The sequence below is a fragment of the Moschus berezovskii genome, chromosome 4, assembly GCF_049115385.1.
Source record: "Moschus berezovskii isolate FMDL1 chromosome 4, NW_MosBer_1.0, whole genome shotgun sequence".
NCBI classification, from domain to species: Eukaryota; Metazoa; Chordata; class Mammalia; order Artiodactyla; family Moschidae; genus Moschus; species Moschus berezovskii.
In genome coordinates this window covers 11122497-11148955 of record NC_142463.1, presented here as the reverse complement: position 1 = coordinate 11148955, position 26459 = coordinate 11122497, and the positions used below count along the sequence as shown (strand labels likewise).

The 26459-nt window shown below is 40.8% G+C and overlaps 1 protein-coding gene across 4 annotated transcripts in view; it reads right to left on the bottom strand.

Annotated features, from left to right (window-relative positions):
- Positions 1 to 26459, bottom strand: part of THRAP3 (thyroid hormone receptor associated protein 3) — a 74039-nt gene that overhangs the window by 9458 nt on the left and 38122 nt on the right. For all 4 annotated transcript variants that reach the window (XM_055403874.2, XM_055403879.2, XM_055403877.2 and 1 more), the window contains 6 exons: positions 12756 to 12923; positions 7969 to 8874; positions 5730 to 6443; positions 4636 to 4808; positions 3335 to 3446; positions 1938 to 2022 (listed from right to left, as the gene is read on the bottom strand). In XM_055403874.2, the coding sequence (XP_055259849.2) occupies positions 1938 to 2022; positions 3335 to 3446; positions 4636 to 4808; positions 5730 to 6443; positions 7969 to 8874; positions 12756 to 12892 (2127 nt within the window). In that variant the 5' untranslated portion in view covers positions 12893 to 12923. The remainder of the gene's footprint in view (positions 1 to 1937; positions 2023 to 3334; positions 3447 to 4635; positions 4809 to 5729; positions 6444 to 7968; positions 8875 to 12755; positions 12924 to 26459) is intronic.

Below are 26459 nucleotides of genomic sequence, written 5' to 3'. Positions count from 1 at the left end.
CAGTTCTCTAGAATAATGACGATAACTTTCTGCGTATGCTACATACACACACGCATGCGCGCGCGCGCACACACACACACACACACACACACACACACACCCCTTGCTTTGCTATTTCCCTCTGTGGTCCAGTAATGACTCTGGCTAGCTGAAAAGCGGAGAAGGCCAAAATTAACTCTGGTAGGTGTTTGGTTAGGCTGGCTTAGTCTTAGTCACCAGCAGGAATGGAAATGCTGTCATCTTTGCCCTACCTATACTGTGGCAGCTACCCTGGACCTATCCTCTATTTGGAATTACCTCTCAGTACTGAGTCCAATAATAGACAATGAAAGACTTACACAGCCTTCCAAAATGTTAGCTATATCAACAGATTTCTCTAAAGACGACATATCGAAAACCATAATAAAGAATTCATAAAGTTGGCAATACCAAGTCAAAGTTTATTTTAAAAAGAAAAATGAGAAAACATTTTCTTGCTAACTTTCTACAAGTGTATGTGATGCAGAGACAGTGAGCCCAGCAACAACAGTGGCCTTCTACCCTGAACTATCAGGCAAAGGGCTTTCAACAGCTCTTGAGAAACTCAGTGAAAGCAGAGGAGCAAGGTGTTTTCAGGCATATTATACACTAACATTTGTCTCGTGGAAGCAAAACCTCCCTAGGGACTTCTCTGGTAGACCAGTGGTTAAGACTGTGCTTTCACTGCAGGTGGTGTGGGTTCAATCCCTGCTCGGGGAACTAAGACCACACAAGCTGTGTGGTGCGACCAAAACACAAACAAACAACAACAAAAAAACCTCTCTAAAGAGAGGAAGGGATGAGCAGTTCACTCTGTATTAACATTTACTTACACAACTAAGCTTTTTGTTGAAATAATGAAGTTTTAATTAACAAGATTGGTAGGTGGTCACTTGGATGCTTTTCTTTTGAGGAGGGAATGGGGCCTCTGCACCCTCCAAAGACCAAAACAGAGACAAGCACAGCTGCAGTTCCCTTAGGCAGTGCACGCAGCAGCTCTAATGAATAGGCTGTGTGGGGCAGAGAGGAGGACATCTCTCCTGATGTTTCAAAACCTTGTGTTTCACATGGTTAGTGCCAAGCTGGTGGGTACTTGGAGGAAAGGGGGAATAGGAAAGAAGACAGATTGTGCAAGAGTGCCTCTCACCACATTCAACCAACAAGACAAACCTATTTGGAAAACTTGAAAATTACTATTTTTAGAAACAGTTTCAGCAACATTGGATGAGTTATCTCCACAGGGATTAAATTTCAATCTAACCTCCATAGGGTCCCTATGTGGGAATTGATGGTCAATAAATACTGAGATTTTTAAGAACCCAAATCTAGTACTTCTAGTAACAGACTGCACACAAGCTTTAATCTCTTAGTAACAGTGTTTACGTGCACATCATTACACATGTAGCTGGGCTATCAAAGCAATGTTTAGCTTTAAAGTAACAGTAACCAATAGATGATAGATATGGCACAATGTTAGGAAAAAATCTGGACTAGCTGTTTAAAACAGTCTATTCAGTTAAGATATGAAAATTTCACTCTCCTCTGACATGCATGTCTTTTTGAAATCATGGTTGGAAATAGCGCATGTATATAATTGATTTGATAATACTTACAAGCAGAAAAATATCACAAAAAGTTTCTTCTCTCATCATGGGCACTTGTTCCAAAACTCCTCTCTTTTTTTTCTCAAGCTCACCTCAATAGACTTTGGGGTCATTTACCATATTCTAACCACTTCACAAAGGTTGTTGATACATTTAATAAAAATTAACCCTTTGTAGTTCATTTTTAGAATTATGCCCATCCTTAAAAGAAAAACACAAACTTAAGTAGAGAGTAATTTAAACAAACACATTTCTGTCAAGTTCATGCCCAACGCACTCATTTTGTTGGAATTACTGATCAAAGCAACAGTTCACCTTGTAGCCAGGTTCCCGGGGACTTTTCATTTCGTCATGAGCCAAACCATGTTTTCTGAATGTACTGGGGGAAATGTCTATCCTCCTAAAATTATAAACACAAAAATTGTTCAACATTCCATAGTGTGAATACAGCATTTTAGTTCGTAAGAGAAGTAGCAGAAACACAGGCATTCCTTTTTATTACACTTACCTTGTTTGTTTATATACTTACACTCTCCCATCTCATAGGTATATATGAACAGGCACACACGTACATGTACAGACACACACACTTTCTCTCTCCCAACTTTCCAAACTCAAACAGAAGGAATTTCATATTCCACCCAGCACTGTTACGGTCAAGAAAACAGAGTCACCTATAGCCTAATAATCTTAAATTCACATCAAGACTATATATGCCCTGCTAACTTCAAAAAGCATTTTTCACCTTGGGAACTGAAATATAATGGTCCATTATTCACCAATATGATAAAGTCTAAGTGAGAAACAAGTGCCTGGCGTGACACACATCCCTAAAGACCCTAAATCCAAGACTATTACAAACATGGTCCTCTTACCTACTGCAAAGGTTCAATCAAAGTTAAGGCCAAGTATGTTTCTACACAAAGTCCCTCTTTGCTGAATAAATTCCCACAACCAAATGTTTAAACCTCTGGGCTTTTTAAACCCTTTGACATAATTCTGTAAGTTCTTCTATCTCCATCCCCCAATTGCTGCAGATTCTCCCAAAGGAAGAACCAATATATGAAATACATGGGATGCTTAAAGAAACATTTACTTTTTGTAAAGAAAGCTCACCGTGACCTTGGGTTGTCGTTTGCAAACTCTTCCTGCAACTCTCAAGAATACAAGGGTTCTTATGTATCAAAAAGGGTTGTTTTCCTCAGGCCCAAAGGGAGAAACACGGTAATCAAAGCACGCCCTTTCCACTACAAACCACTACCATCCTACACTATGGAGAGCATTACCTTAAATTCTGCTATTATACCTAAAAAGTGGCAAAAACAAGACAAGTTTATTCTCTGGTGAGCAGTCTTCTGGACTTCCCTGATAAGCTCAGTTGATAAGGAATCCGCCTGCAATGCAGGAGACCCCGGTTCAATTCCTAGGTCAGGAAGATCCCCTGTAGAAGGCAAAGGCTACCCACTCCAGTATTCTTGGGACTCCCTATGGCTCAACTGGGAAAGAATCTGCCTGCAGTGCAGGAGACCTGGGTTCAATCCCTGGGTTGGGAAGATCCCCCAGAAAAGGGAAAGGCTACCCATTCCAGTATTCTGGCCTGGAGAATTCCAAGAACTGTAGAGTCCATGAGGTCACAAAGAGTCAGATACAACTGAGCGATCCTCCTTAAGCAGTCTTTTATGATCACCTCCAGTGTAAGCCAAGGTCCTCACCTGTGAATCTCTGGGCTTTTCTTGTTTTTAGCTGCCTCCTGTTCACTTCCTCTCTTTAGATATTTAGTAAAGCGTTCATGCAATGTCATTCCGGAGGACCCAAAGTGATGCTCTGTGGGGAGTCAAAGAAAAATATGTCAGGCTATTAAAGGCAGACCCAATATTCAAACCCCTCTGCATGGATGAAACTGCAGCCACAGATATGTGAATGAACATATAACAAACATATTGTGAAAAGTAAGGGATATTAGCTGGTCCAGAAACAAACCAATACTGAGCACTGGATTGCCATGGTAGGACATGGATACAAAGACACTATTCTTTGCATCAAGAGCACCAACTCCCACCTAAGTTCCAATTTCAGATGAAACTGTAACTGGCCTAAACCCAGCTTCTAGATCACATTCCTCAGTCTGTCCACCTCCATTTGCCCAAAAGATGGCAGAATAATGTGGGACAAGATCCATAAGATGCTGCTAGAGAGAAGGCAATGGCAAGCCACTCCAGTACTATTGCCTAGAAAATCCCATGGATGGAGGAGCCTGGTAGGCTGCAGTCCGTGGGGTCGCTAAGGGTCGGACACGACTGAGCAACTTCACTTTCACTTTTCACTTTCACACATTGGAGAAGGAAATGGCAACCCACTCCAGTGTTCTTGCCTGGAGAATCCCAGGGACAGGGGAGCCTGGTGGGCTTCTGTCTAGGGGGTCACACAGAGTCGGACACGACTGAAGTGACTTAGCAGCAGCAGCAGCAGAGGTATCTAAGTATTCAGTTCAGTTCAGTTCAGTCGCTCAGTCATGTCTGACTCTTCACGACCCCATGAATCACAGCACGCCAGGCCTCCCTGTCCATCACCAACCCCCGGAGTTTACTCAAACTCATGTCCATCGAGTTGGTGATGCCATCCATCCATCTCATTCTCTGTTGTCCCCGTCTCCTCCTGCCCCCAATCCCTCCCAGCATCTAAGTATTAAGACAGGACAAATCAGATGGGCTGGGAAAGTCACTCTCCATACCTCCCTTTTCAAGCAATTTAAATCTTCACATGAAGGATTTCACCTAGCCTCAGGATCCCAGGTTATCACTAGTATTTTCACAATGTTCAGCTCTCTGATCAGAAAATGGAAACTTATCCCTGGGAGACATTTCCTTCAAGCCAGCCCCTAGGTTCAAAGGCCCTATCGATGAGATAAAGGTCCCCAACAGACTCCCTTATGCCCCGTCTCATCCTTCTGCTTGTTAGAGAGAAAGCTAAGCATGCAGAAAGGGAACCTGAGCAGGCTGGGGTCAGGACTCACCTTTAACATGGTGAACAATGGTCACTATATGCTGGGCAAACAGCTCTGAGGGGCTCCGCTGAGACTGAGCTGACTGTATGTGCTGGAAAATGGATCGAAATTCCTGCTCCTTTTTGTTGCTATGAACTAGATCCCGACAAAGCTTTCGTTCCTGAGCCAATAAGCCACTGGGTCTGAAAAATAAACACAGGGTGGCCCAATGTAACAAGATACATAGAAAGTCAGAACATTTAAGTCCTAAAAATGCAAGCATACTTTTGAAAGAAGTAAATTTATCTGCAAAGTTCCTTTTTAAATTCCTAGCAAAGTACAAAGAACCTCAAGGCACCGTAACTGTGGAAAAAGACATTTCTCCCCTTGGAATTTAACAGAAACAAATGGGCAGGATGAAGGATTAAACCTGTGATTCTGTTCTGTTCTGAAGGTGGGGTGGCGGGGTGGTGGTCTCTGCTGATTTTAATGCATGACAAATAGTAAGGTTATCTTAGAAGATCAACTATCTTGGCCAGTCAGGGCCACTCAGTAAAGTGACAAAATGCAGCAAGAGTGGGATGTGGCTAGACTGCTCAGCAGACTTCAACTGGCTGCACAACTTTTACACCAGGTGAAAACCAACTTGGGCCTCACAGCTCTTTCCTGAAGTTCTCAAATCCCGCACCCCAGCCCCAACTTTCAAACTGTTACATTATTTGATGAAGGTCTGATATAATACACATTGTGACTTAGCTAAGAATAAAAAAAATGGATTCTGCATGAATCCAAAGACACCCTAAGCACATTTAGGAAGACAACAGGACAGGAGTAGAATGGGGGGAGGGTGTATGATGTGATGAATACAGTGCAAGAGAGAAGCAGAGGGGACCCAGTACCAAGACATTCACTACAGGCTAAAAAGACACTTCACGATACTGCTCCCAACACGTAAATTACTCTGTGATACACACTTCTCCAATGAAAACAGGGAGACACAAGGGTATTCACACTGAAAATGAGACAGTGGGAGAAATACAGGAGGGGTTTGTCCTTGATCGAGAATGACCTTATGGAGAGAGGTTAGGCTAAAGCCCTGAGGGTCAAGATGGACTACATCTCACCTTGCAAGGTCCTCATCAAAAGAGTCCATCCGGACATTGACCTGGGCCTCTCGAGTAATGGAGAAGGAAGACTTCCCTGTGGAAAAGTCTCCTTTGGCTCCCAGCTTCTCTCGGCTCTCAGAGGGCTTTCTCAGGGGAGGTGAAGAGCTCTTCTCCTGGACTGCTTTGTAAGCAGTCACTCGGAAATTCTTTTCAGGCACAAATCCCCTGTGCCCACTTTCGCTTCTCTTGGATCCTCCTCGCTCCTCCTTTTTGGATCTCTCTGAAAAGGATTCCTCCTCCAACTCCTCCGTCTTTCTTTGCTTTTCCTTCCCTGGAGGTGCATACACCAGGCCCTCCCATTTGCCTGACTTCTCCTCCTCCTGGTTTTTGCCTCCACCTGCTATGACTTTCGACATGAATTTGGGTTCATCGTCAAACTCAGATTCCTTCCTTCCTTTAGCCTTGTCTTTATCTTGATCATCCATCTCCTCCTTGTGGAAGTCAGCCATCTTCTTCTCAAAGTCATCTCGGAGCTTATACCTTTTGGGAGACTGGCTACCCCGAAAAGGCTTCTCAGTATCAGTTTTGGGAGCAAATGAATCAGATTTCATTTTTGTATCACCCAATCCCGCATCAGAGAAGCTCCCTTTCTCTTTCATTTTCTCTTTATCAGTATTTGTTTGTTTCTGTTCCTTATCTTTTCCATTCTCTGTCTTCTGTTCATCTAGATACCTAGTTATGAAAATACAAGGGAGACACACACGAGGCTTAAGCAACCTGATCCAAAATAAAACAGCACCATATGGTCTTAGGTTTTTGACTCTCTAACAAGCATGACTTGTAGATTCCAGTGTTGCCAAAGGTGCCGTGATTACTTTTTTGTTAATTTCTGAAAAGCTGCTCTTCACAGGTTTATGAACTTTGCATTTAAAAGATAAATAAATGTTCTGTGGAGTTGTATGTTACAAAAACAAGCAAAAAGAAAACAGCAAAGGCAATTTTTAGGATACTAAAAAACAAAAACCTACTTACCTGTAAGCAGTCTAGGAAAAAAAAAATTAAGGTCTTATCCAACCTTCACTCAAGTCACTTAAAATCTGCTTTCAGCAAAGTTAACATAGAATGTTCAACCTTGGACTGTTTTGGTTTTATACAACTCACATTTGGAAATACAAGTCTCAAAAGAGACTTCAAATTTGCTTCAAGTCACCTAGAAGACCTAAGTATGAAATATACTGTGAACACAAATAAAAACAAAATACATGTTAATTAGGGGAGGGGGCAAAATTCATCCCACTCATTCTTATGGAAAAGCAGAGTTCATGCCCAAGTGTTCTAATAAGAGTCACAGTCCTGGCAAGGAACAAAACCTGTATTTTATAGCAGACTTACTGAAGGCTGGGAAGTACAGGTTCTGAACATCTCATCTGTACCATTAATGGAAAAAGTCTAATCAAATTACAATTGCATTAATATGGCAAAAAAATAAAAAGAACCAAAAGGGACATCAGGGCATCAAAGAAAACGCTAATAAGAGAAAAAGGGGGAGGTTTGGGGGCAGGAGGGGCACCTGCTCCGGAGGTCCCTCTTGACAACGTGGTCCCAGTGCAACTTACCTGTTACATCTCTGCCATCCCAATCCATACAACCACACAAAACAAAGACTCATGCTCCAACTCACCGTGTCCCTCAGGGTAGAGACAGAAGCACTATTATGTCCTCTCCTAACATGCAGCCTGCTTGGCTTCCACTGGAACATACACCCACCTTGTGATTTTATAACAAGGTCTTCCTGGACTAAGCCTTGGATTTTCCCATTCTGCCCAGTCTCCTCAACTGGAGGGTGTAGCTCTTCACCATGATGGGCTAATGCAGATCGATCATATGAGATGGTGGATCTTAGAGAGTCTAACAGCTCCAATAGCCATTCATTTTGGTAAAGACCACATTTTTTTGATAGCTGACCCACAAATCTCTATTGTTCTCTGGCTTACACTGGTAGAATCCAAGGCAAACTTTAAATGTGAAAACATCATTACAGAGTAATCTAGAATTTGTCCTACAATACAAATTTAGGAAGGTAGGAAAACCAGAGTTAAGCTAAAGGTTTCCTTGGATGATGCTTTCAAACTGGCGAAATGAAACTTTAGGAAATGGGAATTACCTTATTACTATTAATCAGAGCTCTAAGGATCACATTACAACTAAACTGCCAGCTGGTGAGATAAAAACAGACAGGGGAAAATGAGGTACTTGCCTCTTTGTATAGGCTGCTCCTCCTGGAGCAGCAGCCTCCTCCTTCTGAGATGAACCATATGCTGAGCCAGTGGCTGGTGGACTCTTACCCACGGGACTCTTTTTGGACGGGCTCAAGGACCCTGAGCCATGGTCAAACTGACCTTGGTGAGTCCCACCCTGGTACCCAGCACCACTCTGAAGAGTTGAGCCCATCTGGGATGTGCTGGAAAGTGGAGGGCTAGGTTTTGGCACAGGGCTAGGACGAGGTGACCGCCGCCTCACCACCACAGACTGGAGGGGGCTTTTGAGAGCTGGGCTTCGCTCCCGGGGACTCAGCTCAGACACCCCTGAGGCCCGTGATGCAGAACCAGCACTGTATGTGGTGGCATCCGGCCATGGCTTTGAGCTCTCAGATGCTTTTGGGTCTTGAGAGGTGCCTCCAGAGAATGGCTGCTCCTTGGCCTCATCTCCCTGGTTATCCCCAGCAGCCTGAGAAGGCCGGCTATCCTTGGAAGAGGACTTTTTCTCCTTCGTAGACTTGCGCTTAGAAGATTCAACTCGGCTGTGGTTGGAGGAAGAACGAGAGGACGAGGAACGCCTTGACCTGTCAGAGGAAGACTTATCGGAGTTTCTGGAGTGGCTCCTGGACCTTGGTGAAGGGGACCTTCTCTTTGGGGACCGAGATCGGGAACGGCCCCGACGAGGACTGTATGCTTGCCGGTAATTCTGCCAATTTGAGCGGTAGTTGCCATAGCCTCCTCGGTTATACTGGCCCCATGGATAAAAGCCTCTGTTGCGCCCACGGAAATAATAGGGCCTTCTATAGCCTCTGTTGTGACCTCGGAAATCTCGATTCTGATATACTCTTGGGTGATTTCTCTCTCTGTTATGAGCTGGAGAATATGATCTGGAACGAGACCTAGAACTGAAAGAGGGGCAGGGGAGGGAAGAAAAGTTTGAATTTTTGACACAAACATTTTTATTCAAGAAAAACCTGCCAACAAAGAGGTAAAGCCCTACTCTTATGTATCATTTATTTTCAAACAAAAGGTACAAACTTAAATAGCTAATCCTACTCTTACGGCCACATTAAGTACAAAAATAAAAAAATCACTTTAACAAACCAGACACTGAGATGACTCATTAATACTACTGTAGCACATTCTACATGGAGATACATTTCTACAATGACTGAGGGAATATAAAAATGCTCTTAATGTAGTAAACAAACATCATTTTAATATAGTATACTAATTAGTTTCACAGGCGCAGAGGATTTTACAGATATGTCCCTACATCACTGAAAGAGAGGACGAACTGCAGGTTGTGGTACCCAGAGAAGTAAGTCTTCAGGTCCCCTGGCCTCACACGGTTTATTCCCTATCCCACCCACCTCTGTCTGTACAGGGCTAATTTCTTCGCTTCCACCAAGATTTGGGTTTGTGAAATACAGTTGCAACATGTCTAAACCAAGGGACTGAGAGAATGCATCTGTTCAAAGCTTAAAAGAATTTCAACTGAAATCAGATCAACAAACCAAACAAATATTGTTGTTGTTGTTTTAAACTGGGAATCTGGAAATGGTCTCATTCTCTAGAAGGTCAAGTTTCTGTGGCTGAAGTACAAGGTCTTCCATAGGTGCCACAAGAGGGCACCAGCTGACCATAACACACCCAAGCACACAAGATGGCAGCAAAGAGACTACAAACAGCCCCGCACCTGCACATCTGTCAAACCAGTGCTCTTCCTCATTTAACAATACAGAACTCTGATTTGGCAAAGGCCCATTTCCAGAATTACAGGGATTCAACAGTCATCTAACTCTGTAAAAATTACAGGTCCACTATTAAGGGGATTTTTGGAACAGGATCTGTCCATTCCACGCATCAACCTGATATTGCAGTACCTCCAGGAACTGGGGTGGGATGATATTACATATTTACAAATGCCAGACTTATCGATGACAAGGAGGTCTGCTTCCATCAAAAAGCCAAAAGCTGTACTTGCTGGTATAGGAATCTACTGGGCTTCTTCAACACCACTTATTGTGTCAACTATAATATAGAGCATTAATTGGTCACTACTCATAAGTATTAACAGTTACCTAGAAATACGTAAAATTACTAGAAAACTACAAAAAAATATTTCCTTCATATATAGAGTAAAAACCCTTCAGTTCATAAGCAGTCCTTCTCATATCAGACCTAAATGGAATCATACATTTTTATCTGTTTGCTTTTAAGTTTTATAAATAACTCCAATTAGCAATGTGACAGGTTTTAACAACTAAATAAAATGTTATCTTTAGAAAGAAACTTAGAAGATAAAATAGGATTGGTTTCCCACTACCCATTGTGTTCAGGTTCTTTATCTATCCCAAGAACAAGACCTGGTAAAGATGCAAACTGCTGGCCGTTAATGGTTGCTATCTAAGTACGATTGTTTTTTTAAAAAAAAACAAACTTACCTTTCACACTTTTCATTCGAAAACAGTAACAATACAAGATAGAAGAAGGGAGAAGCAGAGGCGGCTATGAAACTGAGTGTGACCCGATTTAATGGCTATGCTTGAGGCAGGTGATGCGCCACCAGCACTGAGGAGGGTTTAGTTCATGCTCCCATCCTCATAGGCTACTGCTGCTTCTGTCACCAATTATTAGTGAGGGCCCTGCGGCACACTGCATCCAAAACCCGCAGTCACTGCACAGATGCAGGAGCATGAGTCTCTGCAGATTGCAAATGAAGTTATTTAGAAGTCACTTAAAAGGATACAGTCTGTGAAATATAAGGAAACAACCAATTTTCTCCAGTTCTGTAGAACTCAGCAGTTAAGTTAAATTAAAGACATGGTTTCTCAAACTCTCTGGATAGTATACTTTCCTTATAGGAGAGGGGAAACAAAAGAAAAATATCATGAAACAGATAAGCCAGAAATAAAAACTGAACATCTAGTGGCAAATTTATCTGTTTCTAAAAAACAGAGAAGTCAGACTAGAATTAAATATAAAAACATTTTTCTAGTGAAGATATTCTTCCAAAATAATCTTCCAGGCATTAAGACAGCACACTGAGTGGCTCCAGACCTACCCCAGCACATACTGCCTGCCTAAGATATCTTTCCCTCATTCACCAAGTTGATGACCATGCCAAATGATATGTACAATAAGGAGAAGCGATCTGTCCAGAACACCAGTTATCACAAATACTGCAGAGTTGGTTAGCATTTTTCATTTTGGTTTATGTCAGTTCAATTCTATCTCTGTTTCAGTTGTACAGCCTCTTCTTTTTGAACCAATTACTTGGTTTCCATTTACTAAATTAACTTTTAAAACTACCTGTAGAATGAAATGAGCTAAAACTGAGGTTTAAACAGTCCAGATCAAAAGAATCTGGGTGCAAGGTGGAGTTTACTAGCAGTCTCTGCTCAGTCCTACGGCCTTGTTAGCAACTTCCTGAAGTAAACATATTCAGTGGATTTTCCCTCTTTCTTGGGGGGTAGGGAGGCGGTTTGAGAAAATGGGATGGAATTTTATTTTTAGAGACTCTGACACAATTAGGCAACAGACACTCTATCTAGCACAAAGCCTGAACAAAGCCTGGTATAAAAGTATGTGCCCAAGAAACATAGAAGAGAAAAACAAAGCGAAGACTGGTTACCCTCAAGACATAATGTTATTTTTTTTTTTTAATGGAGGGTTTCTTTTGAAGGAGAGACCCAGAGTTTAAAACTTCCTACTCTACACTATATGGAAGTCATCACCAGGTTTGCACACCTACTTTCTGTTCAATCTCTACTCTGAAATTAATTTTCAAACAGGCTTCTAACAGATTCCATTTAAGAATTAACTTGTTCTCATTGGGAAGGTGAGGACAGGGGAGAATCCTACCAATCTGGAGAAGGGCTCTAGGACACTCATCTAAAATAATCAGCAGGGGCTCCAAATGGCAAAACTGAGAATCATGTCCTTGCCTATTGCAACTCTGACAAAAAGAAAATTTTTGGTGTTTAAATATTTAAATGATCAATATTTCTCTAACACACATATACAAACTTAAATTTATTAAAAGGTTCTTATCCACTCACAAAAAAAAGGAATGAAAAATAGAATTCATATAACAGCAAAAAAAAAAAAAAGATGCTGGAAGTTTGGCACCCTATTCCAAGACACAGCTGAAATAAGGAAATAATCCAACGAAAGGTGTAGTAACTAATTAAAGAATATTGGTGATAAATTCAAAAGAAGTATTTGCACATTTAGTCAAGCAAAATGATGCCTACAGTAGTGACTTTTAGGTAATTTTAAGATGTGTTTTACTAAATAGATGAAGTTTGTTAGTAAGTGGCATATCAGGTGTATATAAGTGACTACTGATTAGTTTTCTTAAGGTTTATTTTAGTGGGTTAAGGTTTCTTTTTCTTGCAACGCTGATTGTACTATTACTCTTCTTAGCTATCTTTTGTTAATAATGCAACTAAACTTTGCCTCCAAAAATACTTCAGTGAAAAACAATCTGGTACAGAGATCTGAAGCAAGTAGCTTAAAAAAAAATTCTTTCTTTCAAAGTGGATGAAAAACAGTATCTGCTGGCAGGAAAGAAAAGGAATTAGGCAAACAGCATGGCAATCAAAGTTGATTTAGAGTTGTAGTGTTTGAAGAGACCTGGAATATCTTACAGTACAACACTCCACCTCAAGCTAATGCCCTACCTCCACTTGACACTCACAGAAAGAGTCTAACAAAAGATCTTCAGAGACCCACGCTGACAAACCAATGATGATCTCATTATACAGTCATACCCCCTTACCTCAGCCTGCGCTTCCTTGAACGAGAGACAGAGCGACTTCGGGATCGAGACTTCGAAAACGAACGAGAACGAGATCTTGATGCAGATCTTGATCGAGAAGAGCGAGATCCAGACTTCGATTTGTTTGTTTTTGACATCTCTGAAGAAAGGGTCACTTTTCAATTATACCTAAGAATCAAACAAATGAGTGAGCCTCTTTGCAAACCCGAATTTCTGTGAACAAACAAAAAAGATGAAATGACAGCTTCAGAGAGGAGGGAGAGGGTGAGATGTATGGAGAGAGTAACATGGAAATTTATAATACCATATGTAAAATAGATAGCCAATGGGAATCTGCTATGACTCATGGAACTCAAACAGGGACTCAGTGATAATCTAGAAGGGTTGGGGGTGAGGGAGATGGGAAGGAGGCTCAGGAGGGAGGGGACATGGGTGTACCAATGGCTAATTCTTATTGATGTATTGACAGAAAACCACAAAATTCTGTAAAGCAATTATCCTTCAATTACAAAAAAAAAAAAAAACACTCCCTGCCCTTTTACCAAGGAGGATTTCTAAGCAGTACAATTCCAAACATATCATCCCACAGCAGCCAATGGAAAACCTGACTTGTAATTCTCACTGGAAAACACCATGAAACAGACAAAAATGAAGCAAGCTATCGATAAATCAGCTTTTCTCAACAAGCAGACAAGTTCTGCCAACTAAGTTAACTGTTAATACAAGTAATGAGATGACCTGAGACAGGGTTTTCCCAGTCCTCACAGGAGAAATTCTATGCAACGGCATCTTGGTTATAGAGTAAGTGGCACTTCTGACCATTTATTTCCCTACTTCCTGGACCTTGAAGCCATGAGGCATATCCTTAATATTTACTTCAAAGGAAAAGGCTTAAAATATAAGAGACTATTCTCAAATACTGTAATGCCACAACAGGATGTAGTACATCATGTAAAATACAGGACATTAATCCATAAACACAGGAATAAAGTAATTTATAAGGAGAAGAACCATTAACTTTATTTTAGCCTGTCACTATCTTCAAGAGCCAACCTTCTTTCCCATGAAAAAAAAAATTGTCTTTTCTTTTTTTCAAAAATCATAAAGCTAGTTAATAGCCAAACCAGGTAAGAACTACAGGACCTAATTCTGTCACACCTCACTGCTTAACAAAAGATTCTTTTATGTGAAGGGAAAATAACAACTGATGAACCCTTCTCTCTTCACCCTTCTCTCTCAGATTTTCTTGTTATTCAGATCCCAGCTCAAAAGCTATCTATCCAGAGGCTTGCCCTGGCCACCCAATCAAAAGTCATTTTCTAAGGTATAGTCCAATACCTTGTTTTCTTCTTCAGAGCATTCAATCTAGGACTTGAAACTTATTTACTTTGCACTTGTTTACTTAGCTTTTCCACCTGTATCCAAGTAGAATGTAAACTCCCACTGGCATAAATCTCTTATTTACTGATGGATCTTCAATGCCCAGAACAGCAGACACTTAAACAATATTTTTATTAACTTATCCTCAAGGAGAGTATCATTACATCCTTTTTTACAGATGAGGATACTGAGCACATAAAAGAAAGTAACTAATTGCCCAAGGCACACAGCTTTAAGTGGCAGGGTTGGGATTTGAACCAAGGTGAGCTGGCTCCAAACCAGTGTTCTTTAACTACCATTATATTATACAGTCTTGCCAGAGACTTGTGGGATGAATAAATGATTCCAAGTCTCCACTCCTACGGAGTTCAGGATCTGGTAAAGAGAGAAAGACAGAGACATACTGAAAGGCAGTATTTGTTTATAATTTCTATATTCAAGTTTTAGATTTGAATTTTAAGAACTTTTGGAAATCCAAAGAAGTCCAGGAAGCTTCTACAGCTCCAGTTCATAGGGATTATAACCTATGAACTCAATAATCTCAAGAGACATAATTTAGAAGAGGAATGAGAAACGGCTAGGAAGCCAAAGACAAAGGGTGATGAGTAAGAGATTGCTAAATGAGGATACCAAAGGCCTACATCTAGATCCTGCCAAAAAGATCAAACTGTTACATGTTCTAGCAAGGTCTAAGATTTCAGTTTGGAGCCAATTTTCGCCAGCAGTGTCACTGTACAAAGCCAGGGTAAAAGAATAAGTTATTTGGGGATATACGGTGGAGGTGTAAATAAGCAACTTACAAAAAATGAATATTGAAAACACTGTTTTTCTGGTTGGCCTTCAGTATATTTGGGGATTCTCTGGGTTCATTCCTGCTCAATGGCTTTTTTCTGTTACAAGTCTACGGATATCTTTGCCTAGTAACTTCTCTATCCAATTTCCAATTTTAGCTTAGACTAGAAATAAAAATCCTTTTAGCTCACTTTTATACAACAGGTGGACAATATCAGACTTTAAAAGAAAAGGGAGGGAACTCCCTGGTGATCCAGTGGTTAGGACTCTGTAGTTTCACTGCTAAGAGTGCAGGTTCAATCACTGGTCAAGGAACTAAGACCCTGGCAAGCCATGCTACATGGCCGAAAACAAAAATTAAAAACAAAAAGAAAAATAAAAGGAGATGGGGGAACAAGTTAGTAAAACAGGAAATATTCATGTCCACTCCCAGACATTGGAAAATTAAGACATTTTCATTAACAGGAAGAGAAAGCTGTCATATAAAAACAAACAGAGCCAAACTTAACAGTTTTATATACACTAAACTTACTAGAGTCGACAAGTATATTCAAGAGTCACTTACTGTGACACCACCTTCACTTTCAGAACTCCTTTAATGTGAGTTGAAATTAAAACATCACTGATGCTTTTGAACTGTGGTACTGGAGAAGACTCTTGAGAGTCCCTTGGACTACTGCAAGGAGATCCAACCAGTCCATTCTACAAGAGATCAATCCTGGGTGTTCACTGGAAGGACTGATGCTAAAACTGAAACTGCAATACTCTGGCCACCTCATGCGACGAGTTGACTCACTGGAAAAGACTGATGCTGGGAAAGGTTGGGGGCGGGAGGAGAAGGGGACGACAGAGAATGAGATGGCTGGATGGCATCACCGACTCTGTGGACATGAGTTTGAGTGAACTCCAGGAATTGGTGATGGACAGGGAGGCCTGGCGTGCTGCGATTCATGGGGTCGCAAAGAGTCGGACACGACTGAGTGACTGAACTGAACTGAACCCCTGAGAGTTAAGAGGAATAACTCTGGATGATACAAAACCAGAGCTGGAAATAGATCAAATGAATAATTTAACTCATTCACGAGAACTCTTGAAAGTGGACAAACAATGATAAATTAAAGCAGACTTGGTCTTTGCCTCCATGGACTTACAATCTAGAGTTGCAGACAGACAATAAACAAGTGAGCAAGCAAAAACGTAATTCTGGTAAGTACCAGGAAGATGGCAAAAAAAAAGCATAAATATGGGCAAATTGATAAAATGTGGTAGCAAGAGACTCGGGTTCAACCCCTGGGTCGGGAAGATCCCCTAGAGTAGGATATGGCAGTTCAGTTCAGTCGCTCAGTCGTGTCCGACTCTCCGCGACCCCATGAATCACAGCACGCCAGGCCTCCCTGTCCATCACCAACTCCCGGAGTTCACTCAAACTCATGTCCACAGAGTCGGTGATGCCATCCAGCCATCTCATTCTCCGTCGTCCCCTTCTCCTCCCGCCCCCAACCTTTCCCAGCATCAGAGTCTTTTCCAGTGAGTCCACTCGTCGCATGAGGTGGCCAAAGTATTGCAGTTTCAGCTTTAGCATCAGTCCCTCCAATGAACATCCAGGATTGATCTCCTCTAGAATGGACTGGTTGGATCTCCTTGCAGTCCAAGGGACTCTCAAGAGTCTTCTCCAACACCACAGTTCAAAAGCATCGATTCTTCGGCAGTCAGCCTTCTTCACAGTCCAACTCTCACATCCATACATGACCACGGGAAAAACCATTGCCTTGACTAGACGGACCTTGGTTGGCAAAGTAATGTCTCTGCTTTTTAATATACTATCAAGGTTGGTCATAACTTTCCTTCCAAGGAGCAAGCGTCTTTTAATTTCATGGCTGCAATCAGCATCTGCAGTGATTTTGGAGCCCAAAAAAACAAAGTCTGACACTGTTTCCACTGTTTTTCCATCTATTTCCCATGAAGTGATGGGACCAGATGCCATGATCTTTGTTTTCTGAATGTTGAGCTTCAAGCCAACCTTTTCACTCTCCTCTTTCACTTTCATCAAGAGGCTTTTGAGTTCCTCTTCACTTTCTGCCATAAGGGTAGTGTCAACCTACCCCAATATTCTTGCCTGGAACTATTTAGGACTGTCTAGCTTCTCTTGCTCTATTTGGAGTATGTTCATCAAAGATCCTTTGGTCTCTGGATGGACCTGCCTACCAGAAAACACCCTAGGCAAATACTGGCTTTCCTAATAAATAGATATCCATCAGAAATTGATTCCCTGGCACTTTATCAGTAACACCTGTGTCAAACAAGGAGCTATGAACCTTCAGCATTATCTCACTTTATATACACAAAACTCATTAATCCTACATTCTGTACCTGTTTTACTGAAGAGCAAACCAGGATTTATGGAGTGAGGTAACTTGCCCCCAGAGTTCTACAGCTAGTTAAGTCCAGAATTCAAACACAAAACTTTTCAGCACTGTGCTGGTGATTCACCATTACCACACAGGCTATGCCCATGCTGTACTCCATCAATCAGCTTCCTGTGAATCTGATCAGCTTAAAAATAACAAAACAAAACTCTGAAGCATAATTATCTCTTAAAATATTTGGTTCATAAACCAGCAAAACTGAAATGCTTAACTAAAGCAGCCAACAGCTCTCTTCCCCCACCCCTATCTGCTAACTCACATGCAAAAAATAGAAACACAAGCTCTGCCTGAAACATGTCTGCCCAAGATAGCAGAAATGTTTCTGGGATGATTTTAGAAAGTCCAAACTAGGAAAGCCACAGCCAGCTGTAGAGAACAAAGAGTTTCATGTAACAAGAGACTAATAATAAGAAATATATTCCAAAGCAGCTACACCATTTTACTTCCCTATCAGAAGTGTATGAGGGTTCCAATCTCTCTCCATCTCCAAAACGTATTGTCTCTTAATTACTGAGCTATAAGACTTCATAAATTATGGATGCATGCATGCATGGTAAGTTGCTTCAGCTGAGTCCGACTCTGTGTGACCCTGTCCATGGGATTCTCCAGGCAAGAATACTGGAATGGGCTGCCATGCCCTTCTCCAGGGGATCTTCCCAACCCAGGGAACAAACCCGCGTCTTTTACGGTCTCCTGCATTGGCAGGCGAGTTCTTTACAATTAGCGCCACCTGGGAATCCCAAATTATGGAAACAGGTATATTAGACATATACTTTGCAAAAATTTTCTCCCAATTTGTAGGTTGTCCTTCCATTTTCTTGATGAGCTTTTGTTTGGTTCTCTCTAAAGTCCACTTTATCTTATTTGTCCTTTTGTTCCTTTTATGCTTTTGGTGTCATGTTTAAGAATGGTTTGCCCAAGGTCACAAATATTTATTCCTAGGTTTTCTTCAAACAATTTTATAGTTTTAGCTCTTCCATTTAAGTCCATAATCCATTCTGATTTAAATTTTATGTTTCAGTGTGAGGTAAGGATCCCATTTCACTTTTTTGCATATGAATATCCAGATGTCTTAGTACTATTTGTTGAAGAGACCAGTCTTATCCTACTGAAATGTATTGGCCATCTTTGTCAAAAATCAATTCACCATAAATGTGAGGGTTTATTTCTGTACCTTCAATTTTATTCAATTGACCTGTATGTCTATCCTTATGTCAGTCTTGATTAATGTAGCTTTGTGGATATTCTGAAATCAGAGAAGCACAGGTTTTCCAACCTCCTCCTGCTCAGAGAATTTTGTCTGAGTCCCTTACATTTTCAGATAAATTTTAGCACCAGCACATCACTTTCTGGGGGAAAAAAAAAAAACCAAACAGCTGAGATTTTGTCAGGATTGTCTTGAATCTGTAGATCAGTTTGGAGAGAACTGTCATCTTCACAACATTAAGTCTTCCAACTTGTGAACACGGGATGTCTTTCCACAGGGTTTGTAGTTTTTTTCAGAGTACAAATTTTGTGTTCATTTTGTTAAATTCATCCCTAAGAATTTTATTCTTTTTGATGCTACTGGAAATGAACTATTTTTCTATTTCATTCTGATTGTTCATCGCTGTATATGCTTAGTCACTCAGTCATGTCCAACTCTTTATGACCTCATTGACTGTAGCCTGCCAGGCTCCTCTGTCCATGGGGATTCTCCAGGCAAGAATCCTGGAGTGGGTTGCCATGCCCTCATCCAGGGAATCTTCCCAACCCAGGGACCGAACCCAGATCTCTCTCATTGTGGGTAGATACTTTATCATCTGAGCCACTAGAGAAGCAGTCGTTAGTGTACAGAAATACATTTTTGTATACTCATCTTCTATCCTTTAACATTACTGAATTCATATATTAGTTCTACTAGTTTTCAATGGATTCCTTACAATTTTCTACATAAGATCATATCATCTGCAAAAGTGATAGTTTTACTTCTTCTCCTGCTGAGTTAGATGACTTTTATTTCATTTTAATGCCTAATTGCCCTGGTTAGAACCTCTGGTACAATGCTGAACAGAAATGAGGTAAGTGGACATTCTTCTCTTGTTCCTGAACTGAGGGCAAAAACACTGTCTTCTATTCACCTTTAAGTACAATGATACCTGTAGGTTTTTCTCACAAATGTCTATTATTGGATTGAGGAAGTTCCTTTTATTCCTAGTTGGTTAAATACTTTTAATATGAAAAACTGTTGGGATTTTTTTTTTCATGTTTGTACTCTATTATTGAGATGATCAAGTGGTTTGGGTCCTTTATGCTACTGTATTACACTGATTTTCAACAGTTACCACCTAACACCTGCTTTTACAATAGGTCTTAAAATTAGTCTTTTTCCTATTTATGGATCTCTAACATAACCTTAATAGAATGGACTGACCCCATATGGGCCTCCACTCCCTGTCCCTTGCCCCAGGAACTGCTATCTCTGCTCTCGCTAGAGGACAGCACTTTTCCAGATAGATGGCTCTACATTTGGTACTGCTGATAACCAATTAAGTTTAACAATTCAGAATACTAAACCGAAGAGGCTACAAAATTAACCGGTCAAAGATCATGTCTGATTTGTTCTCCCTTTCATGCACACAGCACTTGGCCATGGAGCGGACACTCAGTATGTGCTAATGAACAGGTTTGTTTCACCCTTCTCTTCCTTCTCCACTCTCTTCATCACACAAGCAGGAATAATAAAAGATCAGTTCACCAAATATTAACAATCCAATCCAAGAATAAAATTAAGTAAGTACCACAGTGCTAATAACTACTGCTAATCTAGATGTTGAGCTTATTCATATCCCTTTTCTATCTTCCTCAAAGACAGAGAAGGTCAAACTGATCTCAGTCTTTAGCAGACATTCACATTTCAATTAGTAGTGCCAGGTCAGAGTGAAACTCCACTGCTAGCAAGTCCAGTCAAGACAGCTCTGCTCTCAACAGTCACTAAAGGCAAGATGTAGAAAATTCTTGAACAAACTGACTAAAATTAAAAAAAGATCCAAAAATCAGCCAAGAAAGAACCTCACAGCTCATCAAGGGTTGGAGGCAAAGGACTGGGCCTGACTGTGTGCTCTGTGTGCCTCTGGATAGCTGCAGGAAAGCAGAGCTCAGGTGACATATCAAATGTGTTTACTATTTTATGCTCTCCTCTGGAGATTATCCTCTCCTGAGCAAAAGAGGGAAAGAGAATCAAGAGCAGCTATGGGTATCTCTAGGGTAATATTTTCCCAAGACTTCACACCCCACTCCCAATATCCCTGAAGAAATCTAAGTTCAGAGACACCTTCCTGACATTTACTCTATAAAGTAGCTCTCTTGAATTATTAAATAAACCCACAAATATAAAGCTAATTTCAATTCTGAGGTCTTAAAATTTATAGAGGCAAATACCCACATATGCACTGAGCACATTTCTAAAAGGAGAGAAGGATCCTTTGGGGAGAAGGGCAGTTTTATTGCTGAAACAATTTAACGATATAATAAAAGGTTTGCCCTCACCTATAGTACAAAATCAAAGTTATTCTGGAGTTCAGTACTAAAATTCTTCAACTTTTTTTACATTATACGCTATATAATTTGGTAGAACGTATTTTTAAAATGTGTTAACAATGTAGGTGAGTGAAAGTCTCTCAGTCGTGTCCGACTCTTTGCGACCCCATGGAACTCTCCACGGAATTCTCCAGGCCAGAATACTGGAGTGGGTGGCGTTTCCTTCTCCAGGGGATCTTCCCAACCCAGGGATCGAACCCAGGTCTCCCCCATTGTGGGCGGATTCTTTATCAGCTGAGCCACAAGGGAAGCCCCAGTGCATAGGTACAGATATACATATAAAACACACCTACATAAGCACACGTAGCAAACTATTACCAGTGGTTACCTCCGTGGAACAGAAAGGAAGACATGAAGAGGAAGCGGGCAGGAAAAGGGAAAGACATGGAATGGGGCAGACAGGATGGGAGCACGTGCTTCTTATTTTACATATAAATTTTTTTAGCTAGTGAATTTACAGGTGACTTCCCCCTACCAGTCTTTAAAAAAGTTGTTAATAACATTCATAGTTAATGGTGTTGAATCAAACATCTACCTTCAGAGATATTTAAAAAATCTAGACAAGTAATTTCCACATAATTCTAAATAAATAAAACTACACTTTAACGATTCAAAGTCCATTCTGAGGAAAACTTTATTAAAATGGATTTTTTCCCCTCTTTTTATTACTTAAAAGAAGGCTAGGAAAGTCCAGCCTAATATCCAACTGAGCTCTATTTTTTTAATATTTTTATTATGGAGATATTGAGTCAAACATACGCAAAAGTAGAAAAAATAGTGTAAGGAACCCAAATGCATCCATCATCCAGCTTTAAAAAAATTGCCAACTCTTCGCAGGTGGGCTCAATTCATGATCAAAATCCTAACTAGTCTAAGTGGATAAGGCCAATCTCTGCAGCTATTTCCCCAAGTATATGAGCTCACTCACTCAGCATCAGACTCTCTGCAACCCCGTGGATTATAGCCCGCCAGGCTCCTCTGTCCATGGGATTATTCCAGCAAGAATATTAGAATGGGTTGACATTTTCTCCTCCAAGGAGCCTTCCCAACCCAGAAATCAAAACCTCATATCCTGCATTGCCAAGAGGATTCTGTACCAATAAGCCAACTGGGAAGCCCTCATTTCCCCATACCTTTTCCATTTAAAAAAAAAAAAAGAGAATCCTTCCATTAAGAAATCCAAACATGTGGGAGTTCCCTGGTGGTCTAGCATTAGGATTTGCCACTTTCACTGTGGAGGGCTGCGTTCAATCTCTGGTAATGGGAACAGAGAATCTGCAAGCCTGCATGGCAGTAGGAAAAAAAAAAAACCCAGGCATGCAACGAAAGGACCCAAAAGGTTCATATCTATATGCTGCTCCATGTGTGCTCTGAAAATAAGTCTAAAAAGGGGATCATTTATATTAGCAAATAACAATGACTCTGATTTCAGCTCAAACACATTTAAAGTAAATTCCAAAGTGCAACCTTAAACTGCCTCCTAATTACAGGACATGAGTAGTCCAAAATACCACTGTGGGTTGTTTCATCACTTGTTTTAAGAAGTGTGACTACCTCATAACAAGTGAGCAATTATGATGAGAGGAAGAAAATATACGTTAATAAACTACATTTTTGTGTTAGCAAGGCAAAAAAGCTAAAGCTTCTAATTCTGCAGAGTCCAAAATTCAACTAAAAATTGTCAGCTCACTTCAACTGTTTATTTGGCATTTGGAGAAATTATTTTTACACGGTAATTTTTTACCAATGTGCTTTTATCCTAGCCTTACTATCAACTTCCCTGAAAATAACCCTTCATTAATAAGAGCATATATTTTAGTTTACTTATGCTAACAATGGACCTGTTTACAAAACAAATTCTCAACTGTCCTTAATGGCTGTTGTCAGGCTGGAAAGAATTCAAAGGAGAAACCAGCTCTGGAAAACTTCACAGAAACAATTCAGCACAGGGACCTCTTTGTGTTCACAAACTAGAGGATTAAGGGACAGCCAGTAAAGCACACACCCTCAGAGAAACAGTATCTGGCCTTTGGTTCTTACGACAAGTAACTGCAGCAAAAGGCCCAACTCTGTTGTGTGTTTTCACTACTTAAAAAAAACAAAAAAGTAATTTATGTTAATTATGGACACACATAATTTTTCAAAATGAAAATTAGAAAAACTTCCTTAATGCTTAAGAAGCATTAAGAAAGCTTCCCTGAGGGTAAGCTCTGAAATAGTTTAAAAGTGTTATCAATTAAGGAATGGAAAGCCTGACATAAAGATACACATGGATAATTTGGGCTTCCCTGGTGGCTCAGAGGTTAAAGCGTCTGCCTCCAATGCAGAAGACCCGGGTTCGATCCCTGGGTCGGGAAGATCCCCTGGAGAAGGAAATGGTAACCCACTCTAGTATTCTTGCCTGGAGAATCCCATGGATGGAGAAGCCTGGTAGGCTACAGTCCACGGGGTCGCAAAGAGTCGGACACGACTAAGCGACTGAACAGAACGGAACGGATGGATAATTTATCAAGAATACTGCCAATGCGGGAAGTTCGAGCCAGGTGGATTAGCCAGCACTTATTCACAAAGGTTCAATTCCAAGTCCTCCAAAAGTCAATCTCTATCCCTCCCTTTCCAGCCCTAATTTCTCTGGACAGCAAACAGGAGTACTGCATTATTTAATTGCTTAGAAAATTCATAAACTGCACAGCAAAACAGAAAAAAAATGATGAGGACTTTTGGCCATCTCTTCCAACTTGAGAAAAAGAAGTAATCCCTTTCTAACAGTATAGCTACTTACATTGGATGCTGTGGGCTGCCAAATGTCAAAAAGACCTGTTTTGACAGAGTTCTTTCCAAAAGCCACCAGAAACCTGTGTTCTGTCGGTGGGTGGGACTGTGGGCTCCTGCCTGACCAGTACAGAGCCCATCCTACCTCAGAGACAAGTTTTCTTGACATCTCTCCTTTTGAGCCCAACCATCAGTCATCAACTAATAAACACATGTTGCTCTAGCCTATCTGGCTGCTGCAAACTGCATTCTTCCTTTCTTTCACCCCCAAAATACCAAGATCGTTGATCAGGGCAGAATTGATCTTCATTGCCACTGGTGAGCAACGAAAAGCTAAAATAAATAAATAACGGGCAAGTGTTCGGGCATATTAAATGGAGAAACTCACCAAGACTAAACTCACACTTCATCAATAAAACGAGGATTTGAAACAGCTCTACTACTGACAAAAAAAACTCAAATGTTTGCACAAAGTGAGCTGAACATTCCTCATCCTGACTTTAGCCATCCTAAAAAATGGAATTAAGTGGTGAGGGTTGAACTTTTTGCTTTAAAAAAAAAAGAATGATCCCTCCACTTCCATCCCGTCACCTCTGAAATTTACTATAGAAGAAATCATTTACTATTCGTAACATATTCTACCATTTTAGAAAAACTAATCCATCTTGGGGCTTCCCTGGTGGCTCAGAGGTTAAAGCGTCTGCCTCCAGTGCGGGAGACCCGGGTTCGATCCCTGGGTCGGGAAGATCCCCTGGAGAAGGAAACAGTAACCCACTCCAGTATTCCTGCCTGGAGAATCCCATGGATGGAGAAGCCTGGTAGGTTACAGTCCACGGGGTCGCATAGAGTCGGACACGACTGAGCGACCGAACGGAACGGAATCCATCTGTCTGAAAATAGCTGACCAGGGACTTGGCTACTTACCTTCTGACTGTACTTCAACTATCACTTGCAAGGGGGCAATCCACCTACACATACCAAATTCAGGCAGCACCACAATCTCACTTGGGAAAAAGGAATTTCCAGAGTGAGTCAGGACTCTGCTAAAGGTCCTTGTCAGGCTGAGGGATACTGCCACTAGCTTCTTTCCATCACATAGCCAGCAAGAGGTCACCTTTCCTTCCAGCTCTTCAGAGACTGAATTAAGTTTCGCAGTCTCAAAAGACTTGGCAAACTCCACCCATTCCATCTTTCACTTTTTAAAGAAACAGGACCACACTACTTTTCAGTAACTTAGAAAGGTAAGAAAAACGCAATGAGACAGGTATTTTCCATATCGCACAGAATACAGCGTGCTATTAATTATTTCAGGCCTGATTTCCACACAGGAATGAGTTTCATAAATGTTTTTCTTTTTTTAACACCAGAGAAAATACTGAAAAATTCAAGATCAGAATGACAAACCCTTACAGGGAAACCCCTTTATTCATTCAATCAAACTGCTGTTTCTCCCCCAGTGAGAAATAAACACATATGAAGATCTTAAGATCGTTGGGATATTATATAATATTCACAGAAGGTAACATAATCAATCAATGCTGGAAATTTCTGAAAACTACACACAAGTAACAAACTTAGGTCTTAACCACCAATTTGGAAAAAAAACCAGTAAAAGAAAATGTATGCAAACAATTTTATACATCGATTTCTTCTATTTTAAGTATGCCTCCTAGAAGGAATAACAAGTATGCAGGGAGTAAATTCCAATTTGCCTGTACTGTTTTAAATATATGGTTTATCTAAGGAAACGACACAAAAGGAAGTGACCTGGAATAAAAGAGGCATTCTGGGGGACTTTAAGAAAGTAACAATCTGTATAGATTTCAGTTTATTCATTTGTTAAAGGCAGAGAATACTGAACATACAACTTAACTTCTGAAGTTTCAGGTTGTAGACTGGGCTTCACAAGCCTAAACTGGACATTGCACCAAGTGCTAATTACTGGAAAGGTGAAACCACAAGCGTATCACAATTTTTAAGATTGTTCTGCTTTCTCACTAAGACAGGTTTCACAATCTCTGTATTTTATAGTTACTTTGTTAAGATCAGTGTATCGTTTTTGAAAAAATACCCATCCTTGAAGTTTTCTTATGTGTTACAAACAGGGCTTACAGTTTAATTAATAATAGGGTATCAATACTGGTTCATTAATTGTGACAAACATACCATATTAACATAAAATGTTAATAATAGAGGAAATTGGGTATAGGGAAAATAGGGACTGTTCAGTTCAGTTCAGTGGCTCAGTCGTGTCCGACTCTTTGCGACCCCATGAATCACAGCACGCCAGGCCTCCCTGTCCATCACCAAATCCCGGAGTTCACTCAAACTCATGTCCATCAGGTCAGTGATGCCATCCAGCCATCTCATTCTCTGTCGTCCCCTTCTCCTCCTGCCCCCAATCATTCCCAGCATCAGACTGTTTTCCAGTGACTCAGCTCGTCACATGAGGTGGCCAAAGTATTGCAGTTTCAGCTTTAGCATCAGTCGTTCCAATGAATACCCAGGATTGATCTCCTGTAGAATGGACTGGTTGGATCTCCTTGCAGTACAAGGGACTCTCAAGAGTCTTCTACAACACCACAATTCAAAAGCATCAATTCTTCGGCGATCAGCTTTCTTCACAGTCCAACTCTCACATCCATACATGACCACTGGAAAAACCATAGCCTTGACTAGACGGACCTTTGTTGGCAAAGTAATGTCTCTGCTTTTTAATATACTATCTAGGTTCATCATAGCTTTTCTTCCAAGG